The sequence below is a fragment of the Choristoneura fumiferana genome, chromosome 2 (genome assembly GCF_025370935.1).
Source record: "Choristoneura fumiferana chromosome 2, NRCan_CFum_1, whole genome shotgun sequence".
Classification (NCBI taxonomy): Eukaryota; Metazoa; Arthropoda; class Insecta; order Lepidoptera; family Tortricidae; genus Choristoneura; species Choristoneura fumiferana.
Window position 1 is genome coordinate 6,283,575 of NC_133473.1, and position 23,744 is coordinate 6,307,318.

General features: G+C 39.4%; 2 protein-coding genes across 4 annotated transcripts in view; both read right to left on the minus strand.

Annotated features, from left to right (window-relative positions):
* Window positions 1-23,744, minus strand: part of LOC141441554 (venom dipeptidyl peptidase 4-like) — a 123,252-nt gene that overhangs the window by 22,277 nt on the left and 77,231 nt on the right. The window lies entirely within an intron of this gene.
* LOC141441618 (uncharacterized) lies at window positions 9,907-22,738 on the minus strand. 2 transcript variants are annotated; one of them, XR_012452823.1, is made up of 3 exons: window positions 22,269-22,738; window positions 10,832-11,970; window positions 9,907-10,685 (listed from the first exon to the last, which is right to left on the minus strand). XR_012452823.1 is itself a non-coding variant. In XM_074106419.1 (2 exons), the coding sequence occupies exon 2, from the start codon at window positions 11,968-11,970 to the stop codon at window positions 10,897-10,899; it is 1,074 nt and encodes a 357-aa protein (XP_073962520.1). In that variant the 5' UTR covers window positions 22,269-22,738; the 3' UTR covers window positions 9,907-10,896. The 2 variants fall into 2 exon arrangements, 1 of the variants encoding a protein (XP_073962520.1); XM_074106419.1 differs by having other exon boundaries at window positions 9,907-11,970.

Consider the following 23,744-nt stretch of genomic DNA (forward strand, 5'->3'; position numbering starts at 1 on the left):
AGACCAAATAGAACTATATTCCTTTGCCTAGCTTGTTTTTTCGAGGAAGTATAATCTTTTTTCTTGATTATCCAATTTATCCTTGAGTTTTTCATACTTTTCTTCAAAATCTTGAATTTCTCATCTAGTATGTTATTTATATTATGCGTTTACTTGCTCTGTTACATTTTCTCCGCTTTTTTTGGATGGTTATTTTTTGTTCATCTAATTCTTTTTGGATTTTTTGGAGTGCTCTCAGTACTTCTTCCATGTTGAGATAGGGATACTTTTTGTTTATGTTACTAGTAGCGCACTCTAGTGCCACCTTTACGTGTTGTTATCAAGTTATTAAGTAGACTCGGTCTGCTAATCGCTCAGTGATTGACGTATTCGTTCCATGCAGTAGTACTCTCGGATTACAAAAGATGGCGTTGTTCACGTATCTAGGTAGTCAATTTTTGCTGGTTCATGTGATAGATTAGTTTATGATTTTTAATATTTTTGAATTAAGTCTTCACTATCTGTTTAAACAACACTCCACGCAGCGTATGCAAGTCTGATCACTCAGTACTGGCTTTTATTTCGAAAAAGACACTTATTTCGCCCAGTAACAGTTTAATTAGCTTTGAGTTTATTTCACTGATTTTTGATTTTTACACTGATTTTTTTAAACACTGCCCACAATTTATGTTGAAAGTCTTATGATCTTTATAACTTTTCTTCTTTTTTTAGTAGGTTATATGCACTTGAACTAGTTTTATCCGAAAATATTACGGAGACGATATAAAACAGTAACACTGTGGCGCCCTCTCCTGGCTAGTCTATCTAAAGAAAGCAATGTTGCGTTGCAAATGTTGTTGTTGCGGATTGTTGTGTTGGGGGTGGTTAGTTAGCAAAATTAAAGATTACAGCATTCCGCCTAACGCAACATTGCTTTCTTTAGATGTAGATAGTTTATTTACTAATGTACCATATAGTGAGACAATAGTTATTCTTAAAAACCATTTGGAAAGGAAGCGTTTACATCCTGGGGAGGTTTGTGAATTAATTGATTTGGTAACTTTATGCATGAAGCAAAATTATTTCCGGTTTAATGGACAGTATTATTTACAGAGTGATGGTTTAGCAATGGGATCACCTCTGAGTCCATTAATGGCAGATATTTTTATGGATTACTTTGAAAATAGGTACATAGTGGGTAATAATAATATTGTGTATTATTATAGGTACGTTGATGATTTAATTCTGTGCTGGAGGGGAAGTATGAGACAGCTCGACTTGTTTGTGAATGGTTTAAATAACAAACATGTTAAAATAAAATTTAAAAAAGAATTAGAAGAATTTTTCGTTAAACTTTTTGGATTTGACAATTATTAGATTTAATAATAAACACCAGTTCAAAATTTACCGAAAGCCCACGTACACAGATGCCGTGATACCAGCATCGTCTAATCACCCGTGGCAGCATAAATTAGCAGCTTTTCATTGTTATGTACATAGATTGTTAACTGTACCTCTTTCTAGGAAGATTTTGATTTAGAGTTAAATACTATTTATCAGATAGCGTTGTCGAATGGTTATACTAAATCAATGGTCAATAGTTTGGTTCAGAAGAAGCAGGCACGGATAGTGAATAGCATGCTTTACGCCGTGTTACCATCGCAGTCTTCTAACAAATATAGGTGTAGCATTTCATACGTTGGTCGTTTGTCTGATAGAATTTGTGGTATTTTAAAATCAAACAATGTTAAGGTAGCCTTTAAGACTAACAACTCTTTGTACTCTAAACTTTGTAACCACAAAGAGATGGTAGATAAAGGAACTAGATCGGGTGTATACAAGCTCACTTGTAATGACTGCAGTAAAGTATATGTTGGTCAGACAGGACGCAGTTTTAATGCTAGATTTAAAGAGCATGTTTCGGCATATAGGAATGAGCATCCTGATAAGTCGAATTTTGCCAAACATTTGTTGGAACTAAATCATTCTTTATCGGACTCCGATTCGTATGAAGTGTTACATTATTGTGGCAAGGGGTTTCGTCTCGATGTTTTAGGATGCATGGAGATAATTAGATACAACAGTATGGGGTCTATTATTAATGAGCAGGTAAATTTAGTTTCATCTCCCTTGCTACGGCTTGGATCTAATTTCAGCAATGGTAGTTAATAAAACATGCCTTGACAGTAAATAAATAAAAAATCAAGGTAGTTTTGAAGGACGGTTAAAAAAAATTATTAATAATTTGTGGGTAGTTTTGTTTTGTTTCATAAAACGTATGTGGGTACTTGGGGAGTTACAGTGACAAGTTAAAACGGTGGTTGTGGTTCGTTAGGTTAACAACTGGTAGCATGGTGTACGGTTGTGTCACTCTGAAGATGAGCTCTGTTTGAGTTCGAAACGCGTCAGTGTAGTGTGGTGGTGGTGATAGATGGGTTTGTGTGATTTGTGTGTGTTCTTACAGTGTGGAGGTGGAGGAACTGCATGAACACGCATATTTTGCATAAGCTTAGCTATCGTAAGGTCGCGGGTGAGCAAGGAAATTATTTTAGTTCATTGTCTATTAAGTTACTGGTTACAAAATGTATCTTGGAAATACTTAGAAATTAAGAAGTAATTAAGAGTGAATGTATTAATATGTTTGTGTATAGGTTAGGCGTAGGTTTCTTTAAAAAAATGGTAGGTATGATCAGGCCTCAATTTTAATTAAAATATATTATATATGTCGTAAGATAGGACTTAGAGAGCCGGGATCAGCCCTAACATGACCAATGTGGGCGTAACAAGTGGGATTCGGGCAGAGAATGAAACTATTTTGAAGAACTAACAAAAATCCACTAATTGTGGTCAAGATAAAACCAAAACAATACGACACTCGTTCACTGAAATCTTAGAAATGCAGCTATCATAACGATTCACAATAACTTAAGAAAAGCCTAGCTAAATAATAAAGAAACGAGTAACAGTTCCTGAGACTGTCGACTCGGCCAGACTTCTTTTTTTTTTTTTTTTTTTTTTTTTTTTCTGGCTCGCGCGGCTTGCGCATCCGCCACAGACGCGTAAAGGTAAGGAAACGAAATCAGTAGAAAATACGGGAATTTGGAATACGGAAAACGGAATTCAACAGGAGAAGATTACATGGGATTAAAACGGAAGAAATAAAGATAAGTATTTTACATAGGTACACATGATAAATTAAATTTAGTGAGATGAGGAATACATATTTAAATTTTAATATTATTATTATTTATAAATATGTTCAATAAGTTATATATAGTTATGTCATTAGAGGCTAAAAGGACAGAGATGGATGTAGGTAATGGGACCTTGTAGGATGTAAGCTGTTCATAAAGGAAGGAGTTGTCATGGAGAGGACATGAGAGAAATATATGATTAGTGTCTGCAATGCCCAAGCCACACTCACAAACATCAGACTCGATCAGTTTAAATTTAGCAAGGCTGGCGGGAGTACAAACATGACCCAGTCTCATACGGATAAGGCAGCAGGTAGCTCTCTTACCAAATTTAAATTTGCCAAACCAAGGTTTACACGGAATGCTAGGTTGAATAGAATAATAATATTTGCCCTTGATCTGGCAACTTTCAATCCACTTCTCTCTCCAGCTCTCTCTAAGAGATGAACCAGCGAGAGCGGCCAGATCATGACTGTAATTCTTATATGGAAAAAGATCACCATCTTTAACAGCTTCATTGGCTAGCCGATCAGCAATTACATTACCAGAAATATCACAGTGACTTGGAACCCAACCAAAAGACACTGAGTACCCCAAATCAGAACAATTGGCAAGGAGAGTTCTTAATTTGATAATGGCAGGGAATATTACTTTGCAGTTAAATGGGAATTTACTAAGAGCTTGAAGAGCGCTTTTTGAATCAGTTATAATCAAAGTTTTTCTGAGTTTGGCAAGTAAGATATATTCCACGGCTTTAAGTAATCCAAAGCATTCTCCCGTAAATACTGACGTTTCAGGAGGGAGTTTAATTTTCTGACTAATTTTGTATTGAGCATGGTACACCCCAACCCCCACATGGCCAAAAGACGCATGTTTGGAAGAATCAGAGTATATATGATGCCAGCTATGCCACCGATCGTCTTTTATAGAATTGAAATTAGCGTTAGGGTCCATATCATTTTTGGTTACTCCTAAATTGAGATGAACATCAGGAGATAAAGTAAGGGCAGAGAAATTATCACAGAAAAGGGGATATTCTGGATAGTGATAGGTTGGAGATTGTAGGGACCTGTACCTTTGGAAGCTTTTCACAAGGCACGGAGTTATTTTATGCGACCAATAACTAGATGATGCCAAAGAGTTATTTAATAGTGGAAGGCTTGATCGTAGGGGATGATTGGAATTTTGAAAGCAGCGAAATAAGAACTTATCTGACAAAAATTGACGTCTTAAATGTAAAGGTGGTTCCACACATTCGACTTGTAGGCAATTTATAGGGCTTGATTTCATTGCACCACAGATCAGGCGTAGAGCTTTGGACTGGACAGCATCTAAACGTTTAAAGCCATTAACTTGACCCGGGATTAATAAGAATGTGCCATAATCCATGCTACTTCTAATCAAAGCGTTGTATAGGAGTCTAAGCGAAAATGGATGAGCACCCCACCAGACACCTGAAAGACATCGTATCATGTTTAAAAGTCGTTCGCACTTAGCTACAGTATAGTCGCAATGGGGAACACCAGTAAGTTTAAAATCCAACACAACACCAAGGAAACGTGTAAAGCTTTTCGTTGGAATGGGGTGGCCATCAAAATTGACAGAAACCACAGGCGGTACCCTTGTCCTGGCGAAAGGAACCACGACGCTCTTAGAGTGGGAAATCTCAAGGCCATTGTCATCCAGCCAGTTTTTCAGGTGATTAAGGGATTCAGTTAAGCAAACTGAAGCTATTTCAGAATTTCGGTGTGAGCAATATACAAGCAAGTCATCGGCATATTGCAGAACTTTAACCTCTGTACCTAAAGTATCTTCTAGGTCATGGCTGTATATGTTGTAGAGTAGCGGGCTTAAAACCGAGCCTTGAGGTAACCCTCTCCACAAAAGCCTAGATTTCTTAGTGCCATCTACGGTAAGATTGATACACCTTCCTGACAGCATATTTATAATAAAATTGGAAAGCAAAAGTGGTACTTTAAGATTTTGAAGTTTTTTGTGAAGGCGAGAAATAATGACATTATCGTACGCTGCTGAAATGTCCATAAATGCTGCAATCAAAGTATTGCCATCGGAAAATGCTTGTCTAATGTCCGTGATAAGAACAGCTATATTATCAATGGTACCTCTGCCACGCCTAAAACCAAATTGATTTTGGCTAAGTATATTGTTAGTTTCAATAAACCACTCTAGGCGATTTTTGACCAGATGTTCCGTAAGTTTCATTAGGACAGTGGACAGAGCTACAGGCCGATAAGAAGACACATCAAAAGGTTCCTTCTTTGGTTTCAGGAAAGGTAACACATCTTGACATTTCCAAGCCTCGGGAATCTCGCCAGATATCAATATTTTGTTAATTAGTTTTAGGAAGTATAGAAGAGGAATATCATTTAGATGGGTAAAGAATGAATATGGTATACCATCTGGTCCAGGAGCTGAATCTTTAGTTTTAGAAATGACTCCTTTGAGTTCTGGTAGTGTGAATGGACCATTAAGCCCGCTCAGGTCCAGCACTGGAGGTAAAGGAATAAACTCAGGAACAGTGGGTGGAGCGAGTTTATCCAGAAAATCATTTGCTAATGTAGAAGGAAGGTTGGAGGAACAGTCTTCTTTAAAAGCAGATCGAAATCTTTTAATATTATTCCAAACCACAGAAGGGTTTGTATTAGGAGATACAGATAAGCAAAAGTTTCTCCAACCTTCAAACTTCTTTTTTTTAAAAAGCTTTTTTGTCTTGTCTATTTCCTCCAAAACAAAATCAAAGTTTTCATTGGTGCTAGATTCTCTGTAAGCAAGTTCAGCCTCCTTTCGCCTCTTGGCCGCTGCAGTACATTCCGAATCCCACCATGGAGGAGAAGGAATGTTGTTTCCTCCTACTTTTTTCACTGGAAAAACATTATCAGCAGTCTCGACCATTATCTTTGCCAGAGCGGCTGCACATGTGGCTTCGTCGCTGTGTTCGATTGAAGGAAGAGAGGAAATTTTTTGATCAAGATGTTCCTTGAATGTGTCCCAGTTAGCGTTACTCAAATTGTACTTTAAACGAGGAGGACTCTTTTGAGTAGGAGAGTTATTAAACGGAAATGACAGAAGAATAGTGAAATGATCACTTCCGAATGAAAGAGGAGAGACCTTCCAGGATAAAGAAGAAAATAAATTTGGACTACAAATAGAAACATCTGGGCAACTTATTCCCTCTCCAGGTGCAGTTCGTCGGGTGGGAGAACGATCATTTAGGATACAAAGATTATGGGAGTCCATCATATCAATGACTAGATTGCCATAGGAATTGGTGGTGGAACTACCCCAAGATTGATGTTGGGCATTCAAATCTCCAAGAAGAATAAGAGGCTTCGGAAGCAGTAACAATATGTCATTTACTTCATTATAAATAGTTGAAGAAGGGTGAGGGATATATAATGAGACAAAACAGATATTATTAACGGAAACAGCAATTATAGATATATCATTGTTATGAGCAGGAAGAGGAATATGTGAATAAGGAATGCCATGCTTTACAAGCAAAGCAACACCGGCATATCCATCAGAGCGGTCCTCTCTTATACAAGAAAATCCTGATATCCTGAAATTGGATGAAGGCTTTAACCAAGTTTCTTGCAAGGCTATAATTTTTAAATTAAACTTATTTATTAAATAGAGTAAATCAGCTTTCTTTGGAATTATACTTCTACAGTTCCATTGAAGGATTTGAAATTGGCTGTTCATTATCGGTTAAGAGTTGAGTGAAAAAATTCATAATAGGGGCAGCGTGGGACGGTGAGATACTACTACCCAATCCAGATTGGGACAGTAACTTAATGATCAATAGAATTATTTCTTTCACAGATTGAGTGGTCTCATTAGATTTATAAATAGTTTTGTTAGTGACAGGCATGTCATAATCCCTTGTCAAGGCATTATGCGCTGCCACATCATATCCTTTAGATCTAGATTGGGGTGGGGAGCGAGGTTTCATAAAGATAGTTTTCTTATAAGATGTAGTTGGGCTAGTGTGTGAGTAAGATGTAGTTGGACTAGAGTGTGAGAAATCCTTTTCTGTTCCATTAGTGTTATTACTGAGTAATGCATCAGCATATGAAATTTTTGAGATAGGAGGGTGTTGTTTATTAGCTTCAAAATATGACACACAGCTCTTAGCCATGGTCTCCTTTATATTTTTTTGTCTCTCAAATTCTAGACATTTTTTATCAGTAGCAAGGTGAGAACCTTTGCACAAACAACATCGTATATGCTCATCATCAACTTCACATTTTTCTCCAGTATGTCCCTGACCACATTTGTAACATCTGGGAGTTGAGCGGCACTGACCTCTGACATGCCCAAAGCGACAACAGTTGTAGCATTGTATAGTAGGATATATGTATAGGTCTACAGGTAGTGCTGCATAGCACATGAATATGCGTTTGGGCAAAACTTGGCCATCAAAGGTAAGTACCACTGACTCTGTAGGTTTTAACTCACTGACACCTGACTCAATAGCTTTCCTTTTTAGTCGTCTAACTTTTAATATCGGTCCACAACCTATAGGAACAGAGATATTCTCTAAAACTTCTTCCTCTGACCACTCGGAGGGAACGCCTCGTACAATTCCCAACCGGGTGACAGAGAAAGTCGGGATGAATGTCTTGTAGTTGGATGCTGACAGGGCAGGGTTGGTCAAAAAGTTATTGGCAGCCTGAAAATCGCTGAAAGAAATAGTCACTCTATTTCTTCCAATGCGTTTCAGGCTCCCATTAACAATTTGGGAAATATTATTTTTCCTTAGAAATTTCCCAAACACTACTGGGTGTAGAGAGACATTGTCATTTTCTGAGATTTGCAATCGTTGTACATGTACATTAAATGGGGCTACATCTGATTTCTGGTACATCATTCTGTCTACTGGTTGGGGAGCTGTGGATGTCGAGTTAGTCAATGATTGAGCTGGTGCTGGTACTGAATCATTAGTTGCAGAAGGAGTGATGTGTTGTGGCTGTGGCTTGGGAGTTGGTTTAGCGAATATATTATGCATTCTTTGACGGCTTTCATCAAAATTACAAACACAATCATCTTCTTTTATTATTAAAGCCTCGCCATGACGTTGTCTTGACCTTTTTTTGTTGCAGTGGCGACATGTTTTTACAGAGTGTCGTTTCCTGCGGTTAATATTATCCTGGCTACAAGAGCCATCAGTGCTAGATCCATCTACAATGGTCACATTATGTCCTATGTCTGGGGCAGTCCCCCCTGGGTCTTCAGGTAACTCCATAAGGAGTTACCTGAAGTACAAAGATTACAAAAAACTTACCCTTATATGTCCAGTATATACACTATAACTTACAAAAAATATACAAATTTACATAGAATACTTGAACTATTATTTACAATACCCGAATAATCAACTCTTGTCAACTAAAAAATCAATTTTCATAATATTTTCAAAAACAATTACAAAACACAACCAAACGACCGAACGTTTCCCGCGCTTTTTCCAGACTTCTTTTACAAACTGACAATTGACGATCGCTTTTCCCGCGTCCAGATCTCAGGCTCTGTCAAGCGCGCCACGCATGGCAACACTGGCGTTTCGTAAGTGCCATAATGCCAATCCTTAATAAATCACAGATAGTAATGACCATACAAGGACCATACTTACTCATAATTCTACACAGCCATCCTACAAGACACACGTCCTCGTGTTTAATCTGCAACAATCGACACAAAACAAAATAAAATTACGCGCACACACACACACACACACACACACAAATCAAAATCAGTAACAATGGTATTAGACATTATTCTGATAAATTCCACACAGTATTACTTAAAGATGAGTGAAAACGAGAGAGAGACAGAAAGAGATAGAGAGAGCCAACCATTATTCCATTCTGCGACTACCAGTCATGCTTATTTCAGCAGCAATTTTTATTTTTCTATTTTCCTTTCATTCTTATGGCTCTCTTGCGAGTCATCCCTGTGACTCCGCTACTAGTCATCCCTGTGACATTCTTACAAGTCATCCCTGTGACTTACCTACGAGTCATCCCTGTGGCTCCTACCAGTCATCCCTGTGACTTACCTACGAGTCATCCCTGTGGCTCCTACCAGTCATCCCTGTGACTTCCCTACCAGTCATCCCTGTGACTTACCTATGAGTCATCCCTGTGGCTCCTACCAGTCATCCCTGTGACTTCCCTACCAGTCATCCCTGTGACTTACCTACGAGTCATCCCTGTGGCTCCTACCAGTCATCAAAATCCTTCAAATAGGTGTTACAGAAACTTTACTGTGAAAATAAGCTTCAGTAAAAAACCATGGTAGGAGAAAAAAAGCATTCGGGAAAAATGCGAATGGAAATTTTGATATACTTTGAAATGATTCTGCTAAACTTATTTAACAAACCCCTGACTAAGTAAACACAAAAATTAGAAGTAAAATTTCAGAGATTGATAATGCGTAAGTAATTTATTTATCGTAAAAAAAATATTTCACTCGAGCTATGGAAAGAATAACGTTGAAACGCGCTGAATGCTGACAAACTTGAGCGTTCGCTTGTAATGAGCATTCCAGCAAATGTTAAATTACAGGTAAAAGCTAACACTAAACAGAAGCGTTTCAGCGAGCATTCAAGCGGAACGACGGAAAATTTGCTTCGCCGTCAAACAATTATATTTTTGACGAGCATTTACATTTGGCTTATGCTCTGCTCTGTTCGTTGTTCAGTTCGACAAAAAAAACGGCGAATGCTCGATATTCTGTTACAATAATGCTCAATTTATCAGCACCTTTATGTGAAGTAACAAATTAAAATATACTTAGACTACATTTACAATGGATTCGTGACTTGCCTCGCGACTCGGCTCGTCACTCGCGCGAGTGTTATTGGGATTTATATTACACTATTATATGGGTGAATCAGCTATTTCATGTTGTTATATTCTGTCCCGTCAGCGAGGGGACAAAAGTAGTACAGTTTAATAGAAGAAATGTGTCACAATATACTAACATGCTTACTTAAACTACGTAAACTACCACAAAAATGCATCTTTGGCAAATTGTAATCCTATAAACTTACGGTTAAAGAGTGACTCAAGATACCGTAACTAATATAGCAACGAGTGACAAGAAATAGTTTGTCGACCCACATTATATATAACATTTTTTATTATTTTTTATTTGACTGGATGGAAAACGAGCAATTGGGTCTCCTGATAACATAGACTTCGGTTACACACATTCTGGTTCTCTTGTCATTCACATCCTTAGAGCAACGCGGGCTTCCTACCAGTACACATCGGATTGACGAATATTATTGAAAAAATTTAATTACATCAGTCAGTCTGAACTGATGTCATATAAAAGGAAACATTACTTAACTATCATACAAAACAAAGGCTCCGTTGTTGCAGAAAAAAAAGGATGTTAGTGTAAATAACAGTCCTTACCCATAATGTCGCGTACTGGCTTTGCGGGGCCCTCAATAGAACGTTGTTTGTGAGACGGGTCGGTCAACTGTAATAACAATATATTATGTATACAAAGTAAATATTTTATGTCAAGTTCTATCATTATCATTAAAAAGTTCGTCTACAGTATACTATGCTTTTTTAGTAAGTAGGTTCTTTAGCTTAAGTTTAAATAACTGATGCTTTTCTTACCATCAGGAGACGCACTTGCTTGTTTGCCATCCAGTCGAGGATCTATATCCCGGTACATGCTTCGGTCAGATCGCACGTTTTACAAGTTCCGGTTCCGGTTCCTTCATGCCCTCCTGCCCCCCTCCACCCCCGCGGGCCGGGGGACACAGCATGGCCTGATTGACTCTCATCAGGGCTATCGAGTAGCTGCCGATGAAGTCCTTTGACCTGATGTACGCGCCGCGCCGCACCTCGTAAGGCTGCTGCAGCGGCTCGACCAACTCCCACAGGGGCACCTCCCCCAGCAGCGCCACCTGTCCCAACACGGCTTCCACTTCCGGCATCTCTGCGTCTGCGACCTTGTGGTAGATCCCCCCGTAGGTGCCCCGCGGGTGGCACCTCCCGCAGTACTCCGGCAGCGGCTCCCCGGCGCGGCGCGGCGGAGCGTGCAAGTCTCCCATTACCATCCGGTTCGAGATGAGCGCCGCCAGGCTCACGCGCGCGCCTGTGGGCGACAGGGGCCCGGCCGCCATCGACGGATACTTTTGCTGCATCGAAATCAGAAACATGTGCACCGGCCACATGTCACCCTCTAAATCCTTCCTCCAGTCGTACCCTTCGGGAATAATCTCGTCCGCGTTCTTCAGGAGATCGTCCTCGTCCCAGACGGCGCCCGGTATCGGACACTCCTTTTTGAACTTATATCGGTACTCGTCCGACGTCTCCGGAGAGGACAGGGTCACCACCGTCTCGCGCAAGCTGCTGAGCAAGAGATTCTCGGGGCGCGGGTACAGCCCGCCCGCGGCGTCCCGCTCCTGCGCCGCGACGAAAGGGCAGTACGTCGTCCCGCCGACGGTTACGACGTCGATAGCGTCGATGATGTGCTTGATCAGCGCCGGCAGGATGGGGACGCTCAGCGGTGCGTCGAGCATGTCCGGCGTCACTTTGTACTCATGTTGCAAGGCGCGCATAGGCCCTTCCAAGTACGGCAAGCATGCATTCAGCTTGGCCTCGGCCACTCCGAGGAAGACGCGATACATGGCGTAGACGGGGGCGGCGACGCCGGCGCTCGCGGCCACGTAACACAGGTCGCACGCGGCCAGCCCGAGCCCGCGCGTGGTTATCGTCAGGCCCTTGCACTCCGTAGCGGCTCCCTCCATCTGAAAATAATCATATTAATTATCCAGTTTCGCGTCTGTGCCAACTACGAGTCCCTTCCTGCGGAGACGATCCCCACGACGGGGATGTCGCTGCAGTACCCTTAGTGTATGTTTTTGGTTACAAAATACGTCTCGATAGCGTTCGCGTTATTTATTTTTTTACTCTTTTTTTTAACGTGGCTTTAGCACACCAAATGTGACTATGTCAGCCTCAGATATACACCACACTACAGACAGATATTACACTCCCTTGCACTGAAACCACGTCTCTGGATGCAAAGGCCCGTCCAATATATCTGTAAATTCGCGTCGCTTCTTCTGAAAGCGGTCGACTGAGAATTACATCTACACCTTCATTGAACAAGCCCATACCATCCAAATACCTGACTCTGATCTCCTCATTCTGATCACATTCCACAAGAAAGTGAATAAGGTCTTCAGTCTTATTACATCCCATACGGTGACCTGTCGTTTTGCCGAGTTTCATTACGCAGATTTTCGTTTCGCAGACAACTGTTGGCAGATTTTTCTTTTGGCCGAGCAACGTTTGGTATAATTTCGTTACGCCTATTATTCGTTTCGCCGAGTAGTCGGTAGGAAGAATAGCGATAAGCAGATTTACGTTTAGTAGATTGTTTGTTTCGTAATTGTTTCAGTTAACCGAACAACTGTTCGTCGAGACACGATAAGCAGAGTTATCACATGACATTAATATTGTTAAGTAGATTTAATGTTCAGTCGATTTTTGTTTCGTAATCTGCGTAGATAAAATCGGCCAAACGACAGGTAGGATTTTACTGAGTTGACTATATGTGGCGTTATCTGGTAAAAGGTACCTTGTTGTCGGTTCTAGTTTCCGAGATAATCGCGCTTGAAGTAAAATGTCGAAAAAAATCATTTTTTCTTTTTTTAATCTATATTAATAAGCAGGGTCTAAATTTTAATTTGACAGAGACACAAGTTTTTAAATCGATTTTTTATGAGTTAAAACATCCCTTAAAGTTTAGTAAGAAAGGTACCTTATTGTCGGTGCCGCTCTTGAATGCTTTCTGTGCGCTCAGTATCGGTTTGGAAGACGTGTCGGACGTCGGTACTTTGTCGGCGCGTCATCATCATCATCATCATCCTAGCCTATACGTCCCACTGCTGGGCACAGGCCTCCTCTCAGAATGAGAGAGCTTGGGCATTGGGAACTACGCGGGCCCATTGCGGTGCTTGTCGGCGCGTAAAAAACGTCAAGAATCATCATAAAATGCGTTTAATTAGAGTAAGATAAATCATCAATAACTGGCCACCCTTAAGCGGTAGCCAGTTAGGCCCTTATTACACTAGCGATTTGCAGGCGAGTTGAAAGCGAGGTGAGCGCGCAGCGAGTTCGCTTCGAGCGCGTAACGATTTCACCGCGAGCATGAAACTATATCGCCGCGAGCGCGCAACGATGTCGCTGCGAGTTCGCTGCGTTAGCGCCGAAGACGCCCTACAAACGAAAGTCTACAATATGGCGTTTTTGGCGCTAAAGCAGGGAACTCGCCATGCGCTCGCAGCAGCGACATCGTTGCGCGCTTGCGGCGAAATCGTTATACGCTCGCAGCGCCTCGCTTGCCTCGCTTTCAACTCTCCCGCGAATCGCTAGTGTGATAAGGCCCTTATTGACGATTTACGCCAATTTGTCTTTTTTTTTATTCGACTGGATGGCAAACGAGCAAGTGGTCACCTGATGGTAAGAGATTACCACCGCCCTTAGACACCTGCAACACCAGGGGGATTGCAGATGCGTTGCCAACCTAGGATACCTCAAATGCCAGTAATTTCACCGGCTGTCTTACTCTCCACGCCGAAACACAACATTGCAAGCACTGCTATTCACGGCAGGATTAGCGAGCAAGATGGTGGTAGCAATCCGGGCGGACCTTGCACAAGGTCCTACCACCTGCTGGTCTTTAGAGGTTGATTTATAGTAATAATAATAACGATTAATAGTTACAACTACAAATCAAAAGCATTTTTTTAGATCGTATTCTTAACTATGTCACTAAACATTTTACGACCGACAATAAGGTACCTTTTCAAATACGTTAATCATTTAGTGTGTTGAGACAAAATTATAGGTTTTTGGTAAGAGTTTTAATACTACAGTGTTCTTAAATTAAGACTATTAAAATTAATCTTAAGTTATTAGTCGTTTTCAAATGATATCACTTCATAATCACTAAATATTTTACCACCGACGATAAGGTACCTTTTAGAAAATATATAGTGATTGTACCAACTTTTTACTAAACTTTACCTTGAATTTCGAGATTGAAAAAACTAGTTTTTTAAGATTTGTTGAGTTAATTTAGTCTCATTTGGCTATGTTTTAGCGTAATAAATATAAAAGTTTGTTGATTTTGACTGTTTAATTACATTTGTAAACAACAAAGTTATTTTTGTTAAAGTATTTTTTATATATAATAACAACGTTAATTTAAAACGGAGTAGTTCTTATTTAGTGTCCAATTACGCATAATATTTTTTCCTTCGATAAAATCCAATGGAAATATACTATAAATAGAAAAAAATGAAAAAAATCCATCAACCTTTTTATTTTTACTTTATGCACTTTGGCAAGGTAAACTATAGGAAAACCGTTGTCCAATTACAAAATTGTTCTTGAAACCTGAAAGCCCGTACAATCTACTCCTCAAATAGCATGTCATCTATGTAACTTCCAACAATAACATACTTTTATTGGGTGTACAAATTTGAATTCAATTTTCTCATAATCACCTTTTCTGGCTTTTGAACTTCAACATTTTTTTAAAAAATATCTATTAAACCTACATGCATGTTTCTTACATGGTTCGATAGCTAAATGTATGTAGATTATGGGGATATCAATAACTCAATACCGACAACAAGGTACCTTTTCCCAGATAACGCCACATATAAATATACTAGCTTTTATCAAAATGAAGTTAGGTGCGACGACGAGCGTTAGCGAGGAGGAGTGTTAGGTAGAATTGCGACCAACAACGCACGAGCCGAGCGAGCGAAGCGAGCGTGCCGCGGTAGCGGCCGGCGAAGTGCCAGAACCGAACTGCTAGCATCGCGACTTGGTTTGTTTAAACTCCAATGTAAAATAAATACAAATGATGGTCAAAAATACGTTTATTACTTTTGCGTTATACGTTTGAAACTTGTGAGGGTACATAAAAAAAATCATAAAGAATGCGCGGTCAGCACGGCGTGTAAAAATGCCAATAAGGCCATAGTGTAATCCACACATATTCACGGTATTGAATGCCAGTCCCCATGCGAAACGAAAAGATGCGAAAAGTTGATATGCGCACTGAATAATAGTTCAACCGTTACAAAAACGAAAGGTTGTTCGACCAAATGTGCAAAATGTGTAGTGATTAATAGGCTAAACGAATTTCTGTAAATAGTTGTTCGGCTAACTGACTCATATGCCAAGTAAATAGTCTGCTAAAGGTTGAGTTACGAAACGTTAGTCTGCGAAACAATACATCTGCGTACAAATTCATCGGCGTACCGTTACTCGGCGAAACGTTGTCTGCCAATCAATAATCTGCCTAAAAATAGTCGGCGAATCATTAGGTAACCATCCCATACACAAAGGTGATTGCACAACTCTCGTTCGCGTTAAAATCTTAATTTGTATGAAAACACAAACAGCGCCTCTAGCGGAACGTTTGTAATGTTCGTGTTTCCATACAAATTGAGATTTTAAAGCGTTCGCGATCGAGACGTATTTTGTAACCGAAAACTTACACTAAGGGTACAGATTATCTGGGGGCACGGCACGGCAGCGCGCATATAGGTATTATCAATAACATTCGATTTAAACATGTACTCTTACCCAGTTTAAGAACTATAACATGTCAAAATTCCTCAGTTTTGTCACTGACATACTCACTGACTTACGATCATCATAATTCTAAGGTACTTCTAGCAGACCCACAAGCTCTAAATTTCAAATATACTTAATTAATTTTTATTCAGCCTATTATATAAGCATAGAAAAAAGTTACAAAAGCTACATAAGTAAGCTTGTAATCCCATACCCAGGAGACATCAGTGATCCACTTGCCTAAAATAGTATTTGCAATGTATGCTAATGTGAGATGAGCCACGAAGGAATTGCCTTATAACTGTCACAACTCCCAACTTTTAGTGTACCGCATAAAATTATCGAGTACCTATAAGATATCGACACGGCCAAAGTTGCAAAACTGCCTACAAAAAGTGATGAGATCCCATCAAAATATTCAAAAAAAAAACGGCCAAGAGCATGTCGGACACGCCGGAAATAGGGTTCCGTAGCCATTACGAAAAAAAAAGTAATATTTTTCTAAGGATTTCGTATTTTTTACGGAATATTCCAAGTTTAGGTATATTTATTTATTTCATTGTAAAGTCATGTACATATTTGTGGAAGGTGTTACATTAGGTATTATTATTAGTTAGCGCAACGCAGTTCTTATATATAATAATATTTATTTATTGCCGATTAAATCTAATCTATAGTTTTGTTAGTAGATATAGGTACATTAATTCTTTTAGACCTAGACTAAAACCTAGACTTAAGAGTGATTTCAAGAACAAACAGCTCCGTTGTGACTGCGATACAGAGCATTTTGGCCAGTCGAAATTTATTTACTGATGGAAATTTCCCTCTATTAGCTAGCATCTATAATGAGTGGAAGGATTTGCCTGTGTATCGCAGTGACAAACTGGAAATGTACTCTCTGAGCACTTGGATGTCATCTGTTGACGCCAGGGCATGCATAATTGATAAAATAGACGACATTGTTGCTCCTAAGCGACATCTGCAGAGCCAGTCATTAAGAAATAGTACTCTGAACATGCTATGTGTGCGATATAACCAAGCATATAAAATATACACAGATGGTTCAAAGTGTGTTCAGGGAACTAGAGCAGCTATGTTTGATCCACAAAATAACGTCTCACTCATGTTGAAGCTACATGATGATACATGCGTCATGAGAGCGGAACTTGTAGCCATCAAAGAGGCTTTGAATTATGTTAATAACTTAGGCAATAATTCCCCTGTTGTAGTATTATCTGATTCAAGGAGCGCACTACAGCATCTTAGTCGATGCGTGTCTGGTCGGAGAGGAATGCCTATTGCCTATGAAGCGCTCCAGGTGATTCATGAGATGATCTCTGGAGGCAAGTCTGTTAAAATACAGTGGATTCCTTCTCATGTAGGGTTGGCAGGAAATGAAGCAGTGGATAAGCTTGCGAAAGCCGCTGTAATGGATGGCTCTGTAACAGACACTGTTCCCTTTGCCAGTGAACTTATTCCCAAAATCAAAAGAAGTTTACAGAAGTGGGAATACCATTTTGGTGAACAGTGTGTAACCAGGGGTGTAGGGGTCTGGTACAGAACCATCCAAGCTAGTCCGATATGGACACCTTGGTTTGACTCTGCCAACCTTACAAGAAAAGTGTTAGTATCTGCTTTCAGTGTACGTTCCGGACACATCCCAACAAACAAATTCTTACACATGATGAGAGTTAAACCGTCACCTCTGTGTGAGATTTGCCGGAAGGTAGATGACTTGTCCCATTTGCTGTTGGAATGTGCTCGGAACTCAGACTTAAGGAGAAGGGTACTTGGGGGTTTGGGCCCCATGCACAATGGCCAGGTCAATTGTTGGCTCTCAGAGCCAACATCTGGCAAAGTCATTTGCATTTACCAATTTTTTAATATGTCCCTTGTGTAGGAAACATGAGCGAGCACCCATGAGGCTGACATGATCACCTGGAGTGTTCAAAGCCTCAAAAAAAAGAGAGAAAAAAAAAAGACCTAGACTAAGGGTTAGTAGTATAAGTGCTAAATATTTAAATCTCGCAACGATTATGGTGCATGTAGGCTCATTTTTTTATTATAATAGCCTGTTAAAGGGTCCCACAGCTGGGCAAAGGCCTCCCCTCTTTCCGCCGCTCGTCCCTATCGAGAGCATGCTCGGAGCAGGCTGCCACTATATTTGATATGCGTCCAAGTCATCCCGCCATACATTGCTAAAAGTTTTGAGATGCAATGTTATATACCAAGTCGGTTATTTTTAGTCAGTAGGTGCTGAAGGATGTCCATAGAACTCGATTTCCATCAACTTGCAGCTTATTTTAAAACCGTGGAAAAATACATGTTATAGTTCTCAAATAAAGAGTAAGCCAAATTGTTTTTAATACACACAAGTGACTTGGCCATCGCATAATCATCAACATCAGGCGTCTACGAGTATACTATACTACTTATAGTAATCCTAATTGAACATAGTGCTAGCCCTAACGCCATGCAGTTTGATAAGAAATCATTACTTAACATTTTAACGGCCAATACGTTTTCATTCGTACGTGCCCATATCGCCACCTACACCGAAACTAGGTATATGGCGGCGAAATAACCTGGATAATTTTTGTCTTATAATTAAGACAATGGCAGTAAAAGGGGTAAGAGATACGCATATGATTAGTGTTGAGTGCGATGGCCGTCAGTAGGTAGGTAGAAAAAAATTGGCTTATTCTTTGTTTGACAACTATAAAATGTATTTTCCAGCAGTTTTAAAATTAGCAAGTTGGTGGAAATCGATTTCAATGGACTAAACACCCCTCAGTACTCGGTACTGACTAAAATAACTGACTTAAGTATTGTTATAACATTGCATCTCAAAACTTTTTTAGCAATAAGTTTTAGTTGAAAATGTCATTTAGACAAGCGAATGGCCAAGTGGTTAGAGAATCTGACTATGAAGCTTGAGGTCCCGGGTTCGATCCCCGGCCGGAGCAGATGATTGTATGAATAATATGAATGTTTGTTCACGGGTCTTGGATGTTTAATATGTATTTATGTTTATAAGTATGTAAATATGTGTGCACGAACGGGTCACTACCCTGATTTGTTAAAAAGAGCTATTATACGTCCTATATATAAACAAGGTAGCCATTTGGAGTACTCGAATTATAGACCAATAGCTATATTGTCAGTAGTAAACAAAATAACAGAAAAGGTAATAATTGAGCAGATTCATGCATTTTTGGATAAGCACAATTTATTATCTGATGCGCAGCACGGATTTCGGAAAGGGCGAAGTACGTCAACAGCTCTGGTGCGGTTTGCTGATGATATTAATGATAAGCTGGATAAGAAAATGTATGTTGCTGTCTTATTTATAGATTTAAAAAAAGCATTCGACACGCTGGACCACGATTTGCTACTCCAAGCTATGCACGAGTGTGGGATTCGTGGTCCGGTGAGCCAGTGGTTCCGTACCTATTTAAAAAATCGAACTCTGTATGCGATTGTAAATGGTGAGAGGGGAGAGGAGGCGGACGTCATGTATGGTGTGCCGACCGGGTCCGTGTACGGCCCTGTGGGGTACACCATGCACGTGAACAGCGTCAGCAGCGTGCTGGAGCACTGTGCTGCCCTTTAATAACTTACTAAGGTGGGCACACGATAATGGCATCATTCTAAATGTCGCTAAGACAAAATGTATGATGATTAAATCTCCTCATATGAAAAAACATATCAATCAAATTAAAATCATTGGACACTCGTACGGGTGCTTGCATAACTTGTTTTCTATGTGTAGTTGTAACTCGCTAGAGGTCGTGGAAACCTATAGGTATCTAGGGCTAACAATAGATTGTAATTTTAATTGGAAACCTCATGTAGATACAGTATGCAATAAACTAAGATCGATATTGTGTAAGTTCAAAAATCTTAAATATATACTCAACAAAAAAACAATGCGTATGTTGTATCATGCATTAGCAGACTCAGTAATAAGCTATGGCCTTATTGCTTACGGTCGCACCTTTCGAACATATTTAGACAGAATTGTAAATTTGCAAAGGAGATTATTAAAACTACTTATTAATAAGAAAGAGAAGGAAAAATGTAAACTAAATTATAATATTTTATTTAAGAAACTAAATATTTTTCCAGTACATGTCAAGTTCAAATATTTGTTAGCAATGGATCAGTACAATTGCCCAGACTTTAAAGTATGTAGGACGTATAATCGCAGCTTCAGAGTGACTTCGTGCAAAAGGTATGTGGAGCCTGGATCCTGTAACTACTACGGACAGAGAACCAGAGGGTATCTGATACCACGAATGTTCAATGAATTGTTGTTTGATGAGAGGGAGTGTGTAAGCAGGGGAGTCTTTAAGAGCAAATTGAAGGAGTGTTTGATGGATGCCTTCCATGAGGTCAAATTTTTTTTTTTTTTTAATGGTAATGTAATGCTATTTGTGGTATTGTAGCGGGGTTGGAAGTAGGTATTTAATGCGATCTAGTTAAAGAGATTTGTAACTAAGATAAGAGTGTAGTTTTCGCCAACAAACTGTTTTGCTTAGTTTGGGACTAGGTCAATTGGTGTCAAGTGTCCCATAATATTCATTTATTTATTTATTTTTGTATTATTAATTATTATTTATTTTTAATACAAGCTTTTCTTGCTAATTGTACATTTTTATTGACTGTACCTTGCACTATCATCCAAACTACATTGGCATACCAAATTTCAAGTCATGCCATTAACTGTTGAAGAGTTCCAGCCACTGGAGACGATCCTGTTCGGACCACCAGAATTTCACTACCAGATTCATGTATTGTCACCGGACTTACATAAGTATGCCTAATTTTTAAGTCAATCTGAACACCGGCGTTGGGTCAAACTTAGGTTGCAAGATTTGACCGCCACATACATAGGTCCAACATACGAGAACATTGCAAGTTAAATATAAAAAAAAACTTGTTGAAGTCATGTGCTTCAGTCATATTAATTGCTACAGATATTTCAATATACTGAGCAGCAAAAAATTTGGCCCTCAAATGTATACAGTCATAAGTAATTTTAAGTATGTTTATAAAGTATGTAGAGGGCCAAATTTTGTGCTGCTGAGTATATATCTTGATTGACCTTGGTAGTTTAATAAGTTGTATTTACAATAATGCCAGCAATAAATCACTGATTTTGGATAAATTATAGGATAGGTAGATAATAATAAACTTTATAATAGATAGATAATCATTAACTTATACTCTCAGATAATTATTAAGTACCTAATTTGTACTCTCAGAAAAAAATCTCTTTAAACAATTCACAAAAGATCATCAGTGTGAGCAAATTAATTAATAACAATAATATCTGGGGGCACGGTAGTGCCCCACCAAGCCAAGGAAACAAGCGGCACAGCCAACATCCTTTTCTCGAAGCAGGCCATTTTCGACCCCCCCATAAATTTGGTGTGAATAAAACTAGAAGCCTGAATTTTTAGTAACCAAGCAGGCATTGTATAAACACGATATGTTTTGAAATTTCCTTCAAATTGAGCCACTAGTTTAAGAATTATAGCTAGTCATATAAGTTTCTTAATTTTGTCACTCATCACTGACTGACTGACCGATCATCAAAACTCTAAGGCACTTCTAGCAGACAGTACGGACTGAATAAATCAACCGACTTGGTATTACATGTATCTCACTAGACATGGGTAATCTCAACTCCGCGAAGTGATCTGACTCACTAGATCCAGCTCCGGTGTCGGTACCGAATCCGCTTATTGAATCCGACTCCTTTATTGACTCCGGTTCTTTCGAGCGATTATTAATTTATCTATGGCCGATCCGCCCCGGCTCGGTTCGGTCGGTCGGTGTCGGTACGGTACTGCGGTGCCCCACCCGCTGACTGAACTGAAGTACAGATTCGTGAGAGAGAGAAAGATTCGTTCGTTAGTCCAAGTCCGAGTACCGAACCGAACCGACCAACCAAACATAGATGATAAGATCCAAGTCCAAGATCCGATCCGCAGGGCTACTACGAAACTCCAAAATCGAAGTTCGTGTCGTGCGGTCCCTCTGACACATACTTTTTAATACGAGAGCGAGAGGGACGGTACGATACGAACTTCGAGTTTCGTAGTAGCCCTGCCGATCCGATCCGAGCCGAGCGAGAGCGAAAGCAGGCGGACGGAGCGAGTCAGTGTGAGTGAGCGTGACGGCGATCACGAGCGAGACGAGCCGCTCGATCCAGTCGGAGTTAGTAACTCCGGAGTCAATAAGATTTGAAAGGAGTCATTAAGGGATTCGGATCCGCTTGAGGATCTGACTCTTTTGAATCTTCAGATCCGGATTTACCCACCTCTATATCTCACAACTATTTAGGGTTGAAGAACAGAGTTGCGGACTTGTTTTTTTTACAAGTTTACCTACTGATGACCCTAAACAATAGCAGTCAGCAGCCACTGTAAATACTTACTGTTTGTTTATAGGTCCCTTCCTTAGAAAAACGCTGCGGTTAAAAGTACTTGACTAATTGGAACTGTCTCTCTAGGTTGTACTCTTTTTGATGTTATTGGACTTATTGATTTCTGCTTCTCATAAAATAAAAGCATTTAGTTAGTGTTTAGTGTTAAGTTACTTTGTGCCATAGAAAAAGACTCCAAAAACAAAACCGACTGAACCGACGCGACCACAAGACACGACTTAATAAAAACCGTTAGATACTTTTAATCCCGGAAAAATGCAGTTCCCGAGGGAACAGCGCGCGATAACCGAATTCCACGCGGGAGAAGCCGCGGGCAAAAGCTAGTAATTCTATATTTTAGTCAGACTATGGCGGTCATTACTAATTTTATGAATTAAATTCGGGTTTTGTTCCGCGTGCCGTGATTTTAGAGAAGCTCGCTATTTCGTTCCATGATCACGAGCACGTGTCGAAACGTCAAGTGTCAGCAGGGCACTACGAAACTCGAAAGTCGAAGTTCGTGTCGTGTGGTCCCTCTGACACTTATACTATTTAATACGAGAGCGAGAGGGACGGTACGATACGAAGTTCGAGTTGAGAGGTTCGTAGTAGCCCTGCAGGATGAGGGGTGGGTGTAGTTTTTTTTTTTTTTATAGCTTCGCGCTCTTGGCGCATTTAGCCAAACGGGGAAACGGAATTAGATAAGGGAAATGCGTATGGATCGGAATTTAGAAAAATGGGTTGGAAAAGATCAGGAAGGGTAAAAGATAAATAATAATACTTATAGTTTTATATTTGTAATTTTTATGTTATAATTGTTATTAGTGGATAGTATAGTAGTTTATTAAGTAACCTGGTTTCTCGGTGTATTGGTTCGCTGTAATACCGTGTAAACAAATTGAATAATAAATAAATAAATCTGTTCCATCCTTCCTTTTAATTAATTAATGATTAAAAGGAAGGATGGAACAGATTTATTTATTTATTATTCAATTTGTTTACACGGTATTACAGCGAACCAATACACCGAGAAACCAGGTTACTTAATAAACTACTATACTATCCACTAATAACAATTATAACATAAAAATTACAATAACAATATTAACAGCAGAAACAAATAACACTTACAAAATGACAATTATGAGTAACCAAACTTACACGCATACGCATACTGTTATAATATGGCAATGTTGTTTTATATATATTATTTGTAGCAACACTAGGTTACCTAAGTAACTAGGAAAAACTTTTTTTTTTTTTTTTTCTGGCTCGCGCGGCTTGCGCTGCGCATCCGCCACAGACGCGTAAAGGTAAGGAAACGAAATCAATAGAGAATACGGGAATTTGGAATACGGAAAACGGAATTCAACAGGAGAAGATTACATGGGATTAAAACGAAAGAAATAAAGATAAGTATTTTACATAGGTACACATGATAAATTAAATTTAGTGAGATGAGGAATACATATTTAAATTTTAATATCA